Consider the following 15379-nt stretch of genomic DNA (forward strand, 5'->3'; position numbering starts at 1 on the left):
TATTTATTTATCTTTATGTTCTCCATTGAGTATCAACCTGGAAATTAACAGATTAAAAAAAAAATATATAATTTCCACTGGAAATATAGACTAAATGGAGTAAAATAATTTCAAATCCTGTTGGCAGAATCACTTAAGCTAAATAGGGTTTGTACATCAAATATTCATCTGTGAATCATTAATGATCTGTTCTGGAGGCCAACAAGGCCACAGACAGGATCTAAATTACTTTGCATTTATAATGAACCTACTTGGTAATTTAAGAATATTATTCCTGCCTGAGAAATAATTGAGGACAATGCAGAAGTGACAGCAGAACCAGGAAGAAATCAGCATTTACACTGGAAATATTGATTAAATGCACCAAATTAATTTAGAGTGCTATTGGCATAATCATTCATGCTAAATAGGGTTTGGACATCATTTCCTCTGCCTCTTCCTTTAAATGAGGATATTCCTGAGTGCTCCACTAGTAGACAGATATCTGTATCAAAATGCACAAGAAATGTGAATTATGATGGGTTTTGTTTTAAAATAAGAATCTACAAGCACTACTCAGGTGCATCTGGAATACACAAGTGTAGTCAGATGATATTTTAATTCACATTAGTTCTAAAATTCACATCCTAGAGATGCAAAAAGCCACTATCCAAGCACACTATTAATATTTATGTACCACTTATTTTCCCAAATTCCTGGTAAATTTATTCAGCCTTTCTCCCCCCGCCTCTTTATTCAGATGATATTTTAATTCATATTAATTAATTTAATTCATATTCTAATTCTATTAGTTCTAAAATTCTCATCCTATAGATGCAAAAAGCCAATAACCAAGCACACTATTAATATTTACGTACCACTTATTTTCCCAAATTCCTGGTAAATTTATTTAGCCTTTCTCCCCCCACCTCTTTATTCAGATGATATTTTAATTCTATTAATTCCAAAATTCTCATCCTAGAGATGCAAAAAGCCACTAACCAAACACTCTATTAATATTTACACACTATTTATTTTCCCAAATTCTTCGTAAATTTATTAAGCCTTTTCCCCCCCTCTTTATTCAGATGATATTTTAATATTAGTTCCAAATTCTCATCCTATAGATGCAAAAAGCCACTAACCAAGCACACTATTAATATTTATGTACCACTTATTTTCCCAAATTCCTGGTAAATTCATTTAGCCTTTCTCCCCCCCCCTCTTTATTCAGATGATATTTTAATTCATATCAGTTCTAAAATTCTCATCCTATAAATGCAGATTATTAATATTTATATACCACTTATTTTCCCAAATTCCTGGTAAATTCATTTAGCCTTTCTCCCCCCCCACACACCTCTTTATTCAGATGATATTTTAATTCTATTAGTTCTAAAATTCTCATCCTATAGATGCAAAAAGCCACTAAGCAGGCACACTATTAATATTTACTTTTCCCAAATTCCTGTTAAATTCATTTAGCCTTTCTCCTCCTCCACCTCTTTATTCAGATGATATTTTAATTCATATTGCTTCTAAAATTCTCATCCTATAGATGCAGATTATTAATATTTATATACCACTTATTTTCCCAAATTCCTGGTAAATTTATTCAGCCTTTCCCTCCCTCTTTATTATTTCTTTATTAATGTTTTTATGACAATTAAAAAAACCCCTGCATGTTTCGTGGGTGTGGTTTGGGATCCCTTCAGGCCACCTACCCTGTTGAGATCCTCAATTTCAGACCTGAAGTTGGTTTCTCCTTCCATCATCTCCTCCTCTTCTAAGGTGCGCTCGTCGTCGAAGTCGTGCACCAGCATGTCAGCAGATGGGTCAAACTCATGGTCATCAGAGGCTGCAGAACCTCCTGGGGAACATTCCCAGAATTTTACCTCCTTTTACCAGGCCTCCCACACTTGGGTTTTTTACAGTTGTTTCTCCAGGTGAGGCTCGAGGCAGAATCGCGAGCAGAAATTCCAATTATTGGCCCCGGTTCCTCAGTGTCTGCCTCGCTGCCCAGGGAATTCCCATCTCTGGGGAGATGCTGGCAGCAAGGACAGGGAAAATTCTCACCCTAAAATAATCACTGACTGCTCCGTTCAGCTCTGCAGAGAGTCAAAACTCACTAATAAAAACCCACGAATAAATACTCGGCAAATAAAAAGTCAGCTTTAAAAAATCAGCAAATAAAAACTCACAAGTAAAAACAAATAAAAAACTGACAAATAAAACAAAAAACTCAGAAATAAAAACAAATAAAAACCTGACAAATAAAACAAAAAACTCAGAAATAACAAAATCAAATAAAAAACTCACAAAACAAAAAACTCAGAAATAAAAAAAATTAAAAACTCACAAATAAAACAAAAAACTCAGATAACCGCAAATAACAAAAACCTGCAAATAACAAAAACTCCCAATAACCAAAACTCCCAATAACCAAAACTCACAAATTAAACAAAACTCACAATAACAAAAACTCCCAATAACCAAAACTCCCAATAACCAAAACTCACAAATTAAACAAAACTCACAATAACAAAAACTCCCAATAACCAAAACTCCCAGTAACAAAAACTCCCAAATTAAAAAAACTCAAAAATTAAAAAAAACTCCCAATAACAAAAACTCCCAATATCAAAAACCCCCAATAACAAAAACTCCCAATAACAAAAACTCACAAATTAAAAACCTCACAAATAGAAAAAAAATTCCGAAATAAAAAACTCTCAGAAATAACAAAAACTCAGCAAATAAAACCAAAAAAGCTCCCAAACAAAAACTCCTTTATTTGTGGGCACCTCCCTCACTCACAGCTGCAACACAAAAATGCCTTTTCCAAAATTCCCAGTGCCCAGGTTTCCCAGCCATAAAAATTCATTTCTGAGGCATTTCCCAGCTCTGTGCCTCCATTTGGTGACAATGAACGGAGGAAAGGTCTGGCAGATGTCACTCAGCAATTCCTGATTTTAATCCCAACCCTGTCATATTTTCCTTTTCTCCTGATTTTTAATTCCAACCCTGCTTTTCCCCCCTTTTCTGATTTTTAATCCCAACCCCACTCATATTTTCCCCTTTTTTTCCCTGGACAATTTAAATTCCATTTTCCAAACCGTGTCCCCATGCTGAGGGTGTGACAGGGAGGAGCGACTCTAAGGTTTAATTATGAAGCACTTAATTATTTCTCAGAAAGAAATAAAACCTCAAGAGGCAACAACAACCCAGCTGAAGGAACTCCTGGATAGTTTTTCCACTCAAAGGATGCCAAAACCCTTGGAAATTAATAAAAATATTTACCTGGGCTTGAAGACTCAACAGAAGGCTAAAAAAAAAAAAGAAAAGAAAGGAAATTATTTTTGCTGAACCTGTATAAATCAAATTATTCAGCTGATACAGAACAACTCGCTTCAGAAAAATGTATTTACAAGTAATAATTAAATGTATAAATAAAGCACCAAGGTAAATAATACTTTAAGTTTAGCTGTGATCTAATTTCAGGTATAAATGCCCTTTTCCATAACCCAGGGATATCCCAGATTCCACTGCCAGTGAGTCCCAGTCAAGAGGAATTATTAAGGAATTATTTAAGAAGCTGAGCACAAATTCCCTGTTCTCCTTCAATTCAGGGACACCCTTTTAAAATGAATCCCAAATCATAAGAATTCCTTACAGAAAAAAGGAAAAATCAATTTAATCTTAATCTCCAACCCATCTGCGAGGAAAATACAAAAAACATCATCAGAAAATATTACTTTTGAGACAGAGAAAGAAAATGATTCCCTAATAATCCACCTATCAGAGCCCCTCCTTGGCCCAAAATTTGGTAAACTGGTCTTTATAACCTCCACAAACAGATTCTGCCATAAAATCTTTTCCCTGTGCCAATCTTGAACCTCCTGGGGGAAATTTGCACGTCAGCCATTCAAAGCTCATTTGTTTGGATAATTCAAGCAAATGTTCCCACTCTTTTCAGGCACACGGTAATGAAATGTTTATTTCCAAGGCAGGAAAACTGAATTTTCCCCATGGTGCTCCTGTCACCTCCTGCAAACTCAGATATTGTTTGGCTCCACGGATTTTGTTATGTTAATTAATGTATAATGCTGTCCTCAAGGAAAAACTTGGATTTTCTGAAGGATTTTCCTTCTCATTGCCTCCTTCTCGACTCAGCCTGGTGATGCAGCAAAGGAAAAGCTAAAAATGGAAAAATTCTGCCTGATTTGAAGTTCTTTTCTATCAAAAGCTCCTTAAAGTGAGAAGAAAGAGACTTTCTTAGGGAATCATTTCCCTTCCACATCTGCCTCCCTTTTGTGGGAGTCTCCAGTGGATAAATGAGCTCCCAAAGTGCCCAGAACGAGGCAAATACAGAAAATAAACACTGAATTCCCTGCCAGCATCCCATCCATCCATCCCCTGTGTCCCCTTGTCCCCAGCTCCCCTGGAGCCCTCAGGATTCCCACAGAAATTCACATTAATGGGGAAACACCACTAAGGTTTTGCACATCGTTGCACAACACCAGGGGAAGTTTTGCTAATCACCACCCCCCAAAAAAATCCTTATTTGCAAAGATAATCTTAACAAATTCCAGAGTCCAGTACTCCTGATCTGGAGCTGAATATCAGGATCAGACAGCCTGGACTGGTCTTTATTTGGTGATTTGGTTGTCTGATGGACCTGGATAATTAACAGAATGCAATACATGATCATTAATACAAATTAACAAAGTCTTAATGTGATTATTGCAGCAATCACTGGTGGGGAACTGTGGGAAATTAATTTGTAGAGAAATTTTAAAGTGTGACCCAACTATTTCTTAATTACAATACACTACAAACATTTCTTAACCTATCAACTTAATCACACTGTATTAAAAATACCTTAAAACCAACCCTCTGAAATCACCCCTCATAAATCCTACTACAATCCATCTTTCATAATTCTATTTCTCCAAAATATCTCATTTTTTTTACAAAAACACCCTTTCATTTTTTTTTACAAAACCCTTTTTTACCCTTTAAAACTTTTTTTCTAATTCCACTTCTCTCTCAACATTATCTATCCTCTACCATTTCCAAATCAACATTTGTTATCCCAAGATAAGAATCAACATTTGTTATCCCAAGATTTTATCCCAAGATACAAATAGACACTATGTGAGCCTGGCCTGGAGAGGCCTGAGGAGGATTTATTCTGAGGGATACAATATTTTCGTTAGTAAACAATAAATTCTGCAAATATAATTTTAGAACTCCTCTTAAATTAAAATTATTAAAACTTTAGCTCTGATGTAACTCCAGGTATAAATCCCCCTTTCCACAACCCAGGGATATCCCAGATTCCACTGCCAGTGAGTCCCAGTCCAAGAGAAATTATTCCCAGTTGAAGCTGAGCACAAATTCCGTGCTCTCCTTCAATCCAGGGACACACTTTTTAAAGGAATCCCAAACCACAATGAGAATTCCTCATGGAATGAAGGAAAAGCCATTATTAAAGCCAATTACAATGTGCTGTTATTGGGAGCCTCTTCTACAAATTAACATTCACTTTGCCATAGAAAACTCTTTCCAAAACTCTTTCCCTGGATAATTTTTGCTGCAACAGAGGAGTTTAGAGGAGGTCTCAGTTGCAAAGCAGTTTATGGATTTATCAGTCAGCAGTGCCAGTGTTGATTTGGTGGCAATCCATGGGGAATTCTGGCTGGCCCATGCCCCAGGAGCTGACCCACCTCAGCTCCAGCCTGGGAAGGGAGTTCTGGGGCCAGGCCTCGATGCAGAAGGAAAAGCAGGATAGAAAGCAGGGCTGAGGGGAGCTCAGGGAGCCACGGCTCCAAACCCAGCCCCAAAAGCAGCCCCTGGCTCTCCGTCCCTTCTCCCAGGCTTTGCCAGGGACATCTGCCCTGCCTGTGGATTCTCCGCTCCGCGTTTCCTGGCGTTCCAGCCTGGGATCAGCTGCCAATCATTTCCTGCTTCTATTTCCAGCTCTGAGCAGTGTCACACTCCAGCTCATCTTTACTAATGCCCAGCTGCTGCCAAAAGCCACCCTGACCTCTTGCCACCACTCCGGCCAGCTGTGCCAGCTGTGCCAGCGGTGCCAGCCCAGCCCTCGGGGTGTGCTGGCTCAGCAGCCCCATCCCCAAGGTGACTGGCACCACTTTTCCAGCCTCTCCATGACTTTATCCCGGGCACAGAGAGTGCCAGCCGTGCTGCAAGCACCAGTTTGAGGCCGGACATGTGGAAAGGTGGAGCTGGAAACCCTTCGGTGCCAGGCTGGCAGCACAGAGGGTGAAGCAGCAGCCTCTGGTTTGAAGAGCTGTTCCCATTCTGTGCCTCCAAGGGATGGTGGCTCTGGCCAGGGGACAACAGATGGCTTTGGGGGCATTTAATGATGACAATTTCCTGGCACTGGCTGAGGGTCACATGGCAGACCCACATTCCTAAGGATGGCACAGCCACGCAAGAGGAATTCCTGGGAAAAGGCCACCCCTGCTCTTCAGGAGATCTTCATTTTCTGCTCAGCCATTCCCAAGGAAGCACGGAGCACTTTTTGCCTCAAGGGCACTATCAAAGGATAACGGGATCCAAGGCTGAGAGAGAGAAATAGAAGAGAAAAATCAGGGATAGTGACAATCCACAGGCAATGCACACACTGCAATTGCTCTGGAACTGCACCATCAGCAAAGGTAACAGTGGACAGCCTGTGGTGAGCTCAGAGGAATGAGAATCACCCAGGAACTCCTGACTCATGGACAACAAGGAAAATCTCCATGCAGCAGGAGTCCTTGCTCACTGGATACACCAAGGAGCACATCTGTAAATGTTCTGGAGCAGCCTGAAGGGACCCCAGCTCTGAGGGGAGCAGGAAACAAACCTCATGTACAGAGAGAAAGGAGAAACTGAGCCCCAAGCCAGCAGCACTGCTGCAATGCCACTGCTTGATCCTTCAGGGATCAGGATACACAGGACTTCCCAAGCTGAGGGACACTGGCAGCAACAACCAGCCAGCCACGAGATCACAGCCAATGTATTTCCAATGGGATAGATGGGACAGATCCCATCCCACCCATTCCCCAGGCTTGGATATGGGATAGATGGGGCACATCCCATCCCACCCATTCCCCAGGCTTGGATATGGGATAGATGGGACAGATCCCATCCCACCCATTCCCCAGGCTTGGATATGGGATAGATGGGACAGATCCCATCCCACCCATTCCCCAGGTTTGGATATGGGATAGATGGGACAGATCCCATCCCACCCATTCCCCAGGTTTGGATATGGGATAGATGGGACAGATCCCATCCCACCCATTCCCCAGGTTTGGATATGGGATAGATGGGACAGATCCCATCCCACTCATTCCTCAGGTTTGGATATGGAATAGATGGGACAGATCCCATCCCACCCATTCCTCATGGTTTGGATACAGGATAGATGGGACAGATCCCATCCCACCCATTCCCCAGGTTTGGATATGGAATAGATGGGACAGATTCCATCCCACCCATTCCTCATGGTTTGGATACAGGATAGATGGGACAGATCCCATCCCACCCATTCCTCATGGTTTGGATACAGGATAGATGGGACAGATCCCATCTCACTCATTCCTCAGGGTTTGGATATGGGATAGATGGGACAGATCCCACCCAGTCCATTCCCCAGGTGTGGATATGGAATAGATGGGACAGATCCCATCCTATCTATCCCTCAGGGTGTGGATATGGAATAGATGGGACAGATCCCATCCTATCTATCCCTCAGGGTGTGGATATGGAATAGATGGGATAGATCCTGTCTCATACATTCCTCAGGGTTTGGATATAGAATAGATGGACAGATCCTATCCAATCCATTCCCCAGGTGTGGATATGGGATAGATGGGACAGATCCCATCCCATCCATTCCCCAGGTGTGGATATGGGACAGATCCCATCCCACCCATTCCCCAGGTGTGGATATGGGATAGATGGGACAGATCCCATCCCATCCATTCCCCAGGTGTGGGATAGATGGGACAGATCCCATCCCATCCATTCCCAGGTGTGGATATGGGATAGATGGGACAGATCCCATCCCACCCCTTCCCCAGGTGTGGATATGGGATGGATCCCATCCCATCCATTCCCAGGTGTAGAATAAATGGATATGGGTTAGATGGAAGCTGCCCAGTCTCCCTCAGACACCTGTGACTGCTGAGAGACAAAAGCAGCAGAGATGTGTCACACATGGGAACATCCCCAGCGTTCCCCTCAAACCTCTGCCTGGACTCTGGCATCAGCCTCATGCCATCATTTGGGATGGCACTGGGACAGTCTATTTAGCTCAGGAGGCAGCAGCCTTGCCCAGTTTATTCCAGGCAATTCCCAGTGCTGCAGCTGGCAGGAGACAGCCAGGTCTGATTCCAGCACGTGGAATGGACTGGGACACTCCAGGGGGGATGCACTGAGCTTTCCCCTACAGCACAACCACCTGAACAGAAGCAACAGGACACACAAAACTGTTCTCTTTGCTGACACCTTTCACACTGCTTAACACAACTGATGAATAATGAAACATCTTAAAATTTGCAGAGTAATCTGCAGTGTCTACAAGACAAATACATATCCTGTCCAAATTGACTTAGTTATCTTTAATAGCTTTTGAAGTGTTACATAAAACAATTAAAAACTAGAATTGAATTCTCTTTATATTGAAAGCAATATGCCTGAGAAGCCCATCGATTTGTTCAGGTCTTGAACTCTGCAACAGGAAAATATCCCAAAGTTATCAAATTCTCCTGTGAGTTGGGTCTGGAGAGAAGAACTGGGTAAAAGATGGAACAACATCTTATATTCCAAAGGAAATGTGTCCCTTTCCATAAGAGGAAGGCTACAGTCCCAGCCTGCCCCTCTCTGTGCGTTGTGTTACAAATTAACTTGTGTTAAAATATATTTTTAAAAAGCCACATTTTTATCTTGGGGAGAAAATAGCAACACACTGAAGGCAAGGCAAAAAGAAAAAACACTTCTGGTCCTCTTTTCCAGTCCTACATGTGACCACTTGCACAGCCCAAACTGCAGTGACATCCCTCAGATATCCATGGATTTTTACATTTTACTTTGGTGGCTACATGAGAAAATTCCTGTCCTTCCAGACAAGGATCAAGTGCAATGTTTGAACCCACAGATCCCAAATGTGAACATCAAAGCCTTGTAGCTTCTACCTCGGCAGAGCTGTCCTGGCTTGGCCATTCCCTTCTGAGCCTTGATCCCTGCATCCAGAGGACTTTTTCCTCAGTGTTTTTGTTTGGAAGTCTTCAAGACCAGGCTGGAGACAGCCCTGAGAGCAGAGAAGGTCACACCAGGCTGAGGAAGCTGCTGGAGGGACAGGAGATGATGCTCCCTGCAGCTTCCCCATTCCAGGAGAACTTCCCATCCCAAGAGAATTCCACACCACAAGTGATCAGGACTCCACCTGCCCTACCTGAAGGACTCAGTTCCACACTTCTCCACTTCCTATTTCTTTTCACTCCAGCTTCTTCCTTAACTTCCTGTAATAATCTAAAATATGGTGCTAAGAAAACTGGGATTTTATGGAGTGACTGAATCCTGCTATAGAATTCCAGAAGCAACCAGCCAGTCACATGCCAGGCAGCACAAGGAAACATTCCTATGGACAATTTGTGACGTGAGTGGATTAGGAGGGAAATATTAATGCAGCCTGGGGCTTCTGGCCAGGAAAAGGCTCAAAAAGAAACAACTTCACAACAATTCCAGCGTCTGCCTAAATCCCTCTGCTGCGTCAGGAAGGACTTGAAGTTCCGACTGGAAGCCCACAAACATCAATGTTTTATCACACGTTAAAAATACCCTCAAAAATATCTTTTATAATGACAAAAGAACTCAAGGGCCAGCCTCTTCTAAAGATTAGAAATGCAGAGTGCCACTGTATTGCCTGCAATTCCCTTGAGGGAATCCAAGCAGTGCCTATAACCGACCACTTTGGGGTTTATTCCCTCACCAAGGAAGGGAAAAACCAGAATTCCCAGCTCTCCTTTAGGTTCACTGATACTTCAGTGCAGTATTCTCCAAACACTGCTCAAAATGACACAAAACCCCCCAGTTAGTTACAGTTAAGATCAAGCCAGGAAAAATATGATTGACTGCTGTCAGTCCCTGATTTTAATGGTGATTTAGATCTGTAAGAAACCCAGATTTAATCTATTTTGACCTTGTTCTGTATCCAGGAGCTCTTCAAAAACTCTGACTGTTCAAACAGCTCAATTAGCAAACACATCAGTGACTGTGTGAACTTTGCTGCTGCTTCCTACTACACCTTAGTTCAATAAAAACACTAAGAAAGGAAAAAGGTTACTAAGAACAGTTATCAGGTCACGTATTCCTTCAGCATTCTGTCCTGAAGCTGCTCCAAAACAGAAATCAGAAAGTAATGTTCAAAAGATGAAAACAGAATTCAGTGACATTCCCAAAGTTTAAAATTCTTCAGCTGAAAGAAGCAGAACATTAAGAAAAATGGAAATTTTCCCAGACAAGAGGAATTTATAGACGACTTCTTAAAGCACACCGTGTTAATAAACTGATTTTTTGGTTGAAAACAACAAAACTTTCAGAAACCTAAAAACGTTAAAGTGCACTCAAAGAGATTAGGTTGACACATTTATTTGTTCACTGACACCACAGGAGAGGTCCTGCTCCAACACAGCTCCTGCTTCTTCCCATACATTCCCAACACCATAAAATGCCAGCCCAGATTTTTAACCCCTCAGAAATTCACTCTGAGGAAGCAAAGAACTTTAAGTTCTTATTTCAGCAAGTGAGAAATTTGAGGAACCTCAGAGGTTCTGGTGAGAACCACAAGGAGCTGCTCAGCTGCCTGCTGGAGGTTTGGGAGAAAACAGGAATTATGTTCCAGCATCAGCCATGGGGAGGGGAATCACAGAATCCTGTAGGACGGAAAACATCTCCAAGCCATCCATTCCCAGCACTGCCAAGGCCACCTCATGTCCCCAAGTGCCACATCCACATGGATTTTAAATCCCTCCTGGCATGGGGACTCCATCCCTGCCCTGGGCAGCTGTGCCAGGGCTGGAGAAGTTTTCCAGGAAGGAATTTTCCCAAATATCCACCCTGAGCTGCCCTGGCCCAGCCTGGGGCCGTTCCCTCTCCTCCTGTCCCTGTTCCTGGAGCAGAGGGACACTCCTGGCTGTCCCCTCCTGGCAGGAGCTGTGCAGAGCCACAAGGGCCCTGAGTCTCCTGGGGATCTGCTGGTCTCCAGGCTGGTCCTGCTGCTCCATTCCAGCTCCTGTGGGATCTTTCCCTGCTTGCCCGGCAGGAAACTTTTAGGTTCTCAGCCAGAGGTGGGTCAACTCATGGAAGCTCAGGGAGGTGACACAAAAGCAGCAGGAGGAACAGGATCTCCCCTTTCAGGACCTGTCAGACTCCCTCAGTCCAGAACTAAACCAGCCTGCAGTTAATTCCAAGCTATGCCAACCAAAAATCAGGGATATTTAGTCTCCAGTGCTCCCACCTCACCTCTGACCACACATGCCCACCCTCTTTCCCACACAGCAGCCCTGCTACTCCTCCTAATTCACTGAAGAACAACACAAAACCCAAACCCTCATCTTGTTCCCTTTAGTTTTGCATGCTCAGACTCCTGGCAAGTGATATCCTGCAGGAATCTGACTGGTGCATCCCTTCATGGAACAAAAGGAACAGCAGGAATTGGGCACTTCTGGAAATTACAGCAGGTACTGAGCTGCCCCTGTTCAACACAAAAGTCTGACCCCAGCTCTTCCAGTTTTGGGATCAGAAGATCTCATTCTCTCACATTTCACTCCAACATTATAAAGGCTGAATTAACAAAACCCATTCTCTTTCAGCTGCTAATCAAGCTTTTCAGCCCCAACCTTTTCTTCTCAGGAGGCATTAAAATACTTATTTTGGAAGAAAATCTGTGTGTATCAGCATTCCCTCCACCAAAACCACTCTAAGCAGCTTAATGCAGAATACTGTAACAGGATCTTAAGATAGAGATATTTTCTTTCCAGTTTATGCCTGGAACAAACTTCTGACATGTTGGAATATGAGGAATCAGGCTAAAGTAAAAAGATCCCCAGCACAGGTTATTAATCCCAAATTTAATATATAGTCAAAATCTCTTTTTTTTTTTTTTTTTTTTTTTTTTTCCCTTTCTGTGTCCTGTGTTCAAATAGCTTCTGCAAAAGTGAAGCAGCACTTTTGGTGAATTTAGTTTCACTTTCTGGCCTCCAGCCCTGCCTTCTGAAGAGCCTTCCTGTGCAACCCAACAAGTTTCAGGGCTCCACTGGGCTTGGAGGGCTGTGCCTGTCGCTGATCCTCCACAACACAACGCTCCAGGGCTGTTCCTGAGGGCAGGATGAGCTCCTGGGCACCCCCTCAGAACAGTCAGCACCAGGTTTTCCAGCGGGACAGGAGGAGGGGAAAGAGGCACCATCAGTCTGCCACCTTCCCATCCATGTTTTGGTCATCTGCAGCTCCTCCAGGCTGGTGGCTGACACCAGGGCTACGAGGAAATGCCATGCTAAGGAGAATTCCCACTCTGTTCCCTACGTATTTCCTAAATTCATTAAATCCTGAGATGGTTTGGGCTGGAAGGAACCCTAAAGACCATCCTGTGCCAACTTTTTGCCAGGGGCAGGGACAAACTGAGCTGGGAACTTTATCCAGGACCTTAAATCAATTTTTAAATATTATTACTGTTTCTCCATGCAGATGCAACAGTTTCCTGGGGATGAACTCGAGGCGCAGCTGCTCCTGAACTCATCCACAGGTGGATCAAACCCTTCACCCCAAACAGGACGAGGAATTCACCTCCCAAAAAAGCCAAGATGAAACCTCTGAGTGTGCTACGAGGCTGCCACCCAGCAGAGGCCTCAGCCTCTGAACAACACCCACAAGAGCAAAGCCAGAGGTGCCCAGCCCCACATCCCTGGGATCTCCCTGCCCTGTGACAGAGACACACCTGGACTGCCACAGGATACTCCCAAAAAAATGGACAAAAATGGACAAATTTGGGGTTACTTCCTGAAAAAATGGACAAAAACTCCAGCCCAATGTCCTGACGCCCACAGCAAAGGCTCCACTGTGTCTCCAGCTTTGTACAAGTGGGTTTCAAACCCACATTTTTTGGGATCTGTGATTCCCTCTGGAGATACAAAACTACCCAGGCAGGTTCTTAGAACTTCTAAGATTAGCTCAGGACGTGTTGTCTCAACAACAGGAAGACTGCTCCATTAATGGTTTGGGTTGGAAGGAAAAGTGAAAATGATTTAAGGGAAAACCCCCATGCATTCAGGAATTTCAAGGGGAGAAGCTTCGTCTGTAAAATCCGATCCTGACACTTCCAGCTTGCCCCGGGAGCAACACCTGTCCCACAAATTTTACTTTGCCAAAGCACACTTTTCAAATTTTAATTTCCAACGCATTTGTCAGTACTGTTGGAGCAGCAAACAGCCTCGAGACTGGGAGCTGGGGATAATTCGAGGAAAACTTCATGGAATATCCATTCATCAGTCCCCATTCCCCTCCTGAACGGGAAAGAGCCGATCCTATAGGGACGGGCAAATCCAACCCCCACCAACCCAACCCTGCCATAAAGAGGATTTTTTTTCCATTTCCCCATTATTTCCCTATCATTATCATATTACATCCCGCAACCTAACTCCCATTATCCCCAGATAACCCCCCCAGTCCACGGGAATTCCACCAAAAAGCTCTCCCGGGCCACCTTTTAAGCAATTCCCCTTTGTTTTAACGATTACAAAAAAAAGATATTTAAAGGAAATAAAGCGGCGCTTTCGCATCCGCGCCCCTATAAAAGCCGGGAGGCGCCGCGCTCGGTCCCGCCCGCTCCCCTCAGGGCCCTTCAGCCCCCGGGACGGCCCCTGAGGGGAGCGGGCGGGACCGCCCGGTGCCCGCGGGCCTCCGCTCCCCGCAACAAACTTGCGGCGCCGCGCAACAAGTTCCCGGGCGGGCGCCGGCCGCTCTCACCTCGGCCATGATCGCTGGTATTCCCGGGAAAGGGTCACATCGCCGGGGAGCGCCGCTGGGAGCGGCGGCGGCGGCGGCGGCGGGACCGGGAGCGGCGGCGGGGCGGGAGGGGCGTGGCCACGTTACGCACGACGTCACCGCGCACCGCGGGAAGCGGGCAGGGCGCGCGCGGCGGCTGTCAGTCAAGGGGAGGCCACGCCCTCCGCGACTGTCAGTCAACGGGAGGACACGCCCCCTCGCGTGTTATAGAGCGCTGGTTCGACCTGTCAGTCAACGGGAGGACACGCCCCCTCGCGTGTTATATAGCGCCGGTTCAACCTGTCAGTCAGGGTAGAGGGCACGCCCCCTCCTGTCACTTGGCCGCGCCCTCGCCTGTCACTCCATGCACAGGCAAGGCCTCATCTGTCACTCAAAGTCTAAGGCCACCTCCTTACACGTCAATCAAAGCGCACACCGCTCCCCACCTGCCACTCAACGCCCAGGCCACGCCCCCTCGCCTGTCAGCGATGCCACGATCCCCGCCTGTCACTCAAACCGCAAGGCCACGCCCCCACCCCTCCGAGGCGCTTCATGCCCATATATGTCATTCGGCGCAAGCCACGCCCCCCGCGTCACTCAACGAGCAAGCCACGCCCCCAGCTATCAATCAGGCGGAGGCCACGCCCCCTCCGCGCTCATTCCGCGCGCAGGCCACGCCCCGGCCGGTGCTGCGCTCCCGCTCGCCGCGGCCCCTCACGACCCCGCAGCATCGCCCCGCTGCCCCCTACACCGCCCGGCCCGGCCCCGCAGCATCGCCCCGCTCCGCGCTGCCGCTCCCCACACCCTCCGGCCCCGTACTCACGCGGGGATGTCTCCTCAACGGGGGCTCTTGCTGGGCGTGAGGCTCCCGGGTGACACCAGAGCAGCTCCCGGTTACACGCGCCCCCCGCAAAAGCGGCACGGAGATGCACAAGCAGCGGTAATTCACCGCGTCCTCCCTGCAGCCTCACCTGCGCGGCTCAGCGCCGTGCCGGGGCCGGCGCGGGGCAGCGCCCGGCGGGCATGGCGGCCGTGTCACGGCGAGGGCACCGCGGGACGCTGCTCGGCCGTGTGTCCCCGCGGAGCCCGCGGCTCACGCCCGCCCGGCGCCTCCGCCGAGCAGCCGCATCCCCAAGCCTCACACGGCGGGCGAAAGAACGGGCGGGCGCGCCTCTGCTGACTCAGGGGTGAAACCCCCCCGCGGCAGCGCCGAGCCGGCGGCGGGCGCGGGCAGCGCCGGTTCGCTGACACCGGGCGGAGGCGGGACCCGAACCCGCGGCGGGGGCGGGACCCGAACCGGCGCCGGGCACGGCCCGGGGCTGCGGCCGCCAGCACAGCGCGGCCCGCG

At 46.3% G+C, this 15379-nt stretch overlaps 1 protein-coding gene across 7 annotated transcripts in view; it reads right to left on the minus strand.

Moving 5' to 3' along the window:
• The window catches only part of MIER1 (MIER1 transcriptional regulator), a 36629-nt gene extending 21268 nt beyond the window's left edge, over window positions 1-15361 (minus strand). The window contains exons 1-4 of one of the 7 annotated variants that reach the window (XM_085586095.1): window positions 14478-14758; window positions 5533-6566; window positions 3280-3304; window positions 1704-1849 (exon numbers count right to left, since the gene is read on the minus strand). In XM_085586095.1, the coding sequence (XP_085442221.1) occupies window positions 1704-1849; window positions 3280-3304; window positions 5533-5535 (174 nt within the window). In that variant the 5' untranslated portion in view covers window positions 5536-6566; window positions 14478-14758. Of the gene's footprint in view, window positions 1-1703; window positions 2088-3279; window positions 3305-5532; window positions 6567-14013; window positions 14226-14477; window positions 14759-14854 lie in introns of those variants that run through there. The other 6 variants (XM_021535584.3, XM_021535585.3, XM_085586098.1 and 3 more) reach the window with 6 other exon arrangements.
• Between the last annotated feature and the right edge of the window lie 18 nt (window positions 15362-15379).

Source organism: Lonchura striata, chromosome 8 (assembly GCF_050655825.1).
Source record: "Lonchura striata isolate lonStrDom1 chromosome 8, ASM5065582v1, whole genome shotgun sequence".
Taxonomy (NCBI): domain Eukaryota; kingdom Metazoa; phylum Chordata; class Aves; order Passeriformes; family Estrildidae; genus Lonchura; species Lonchura striata.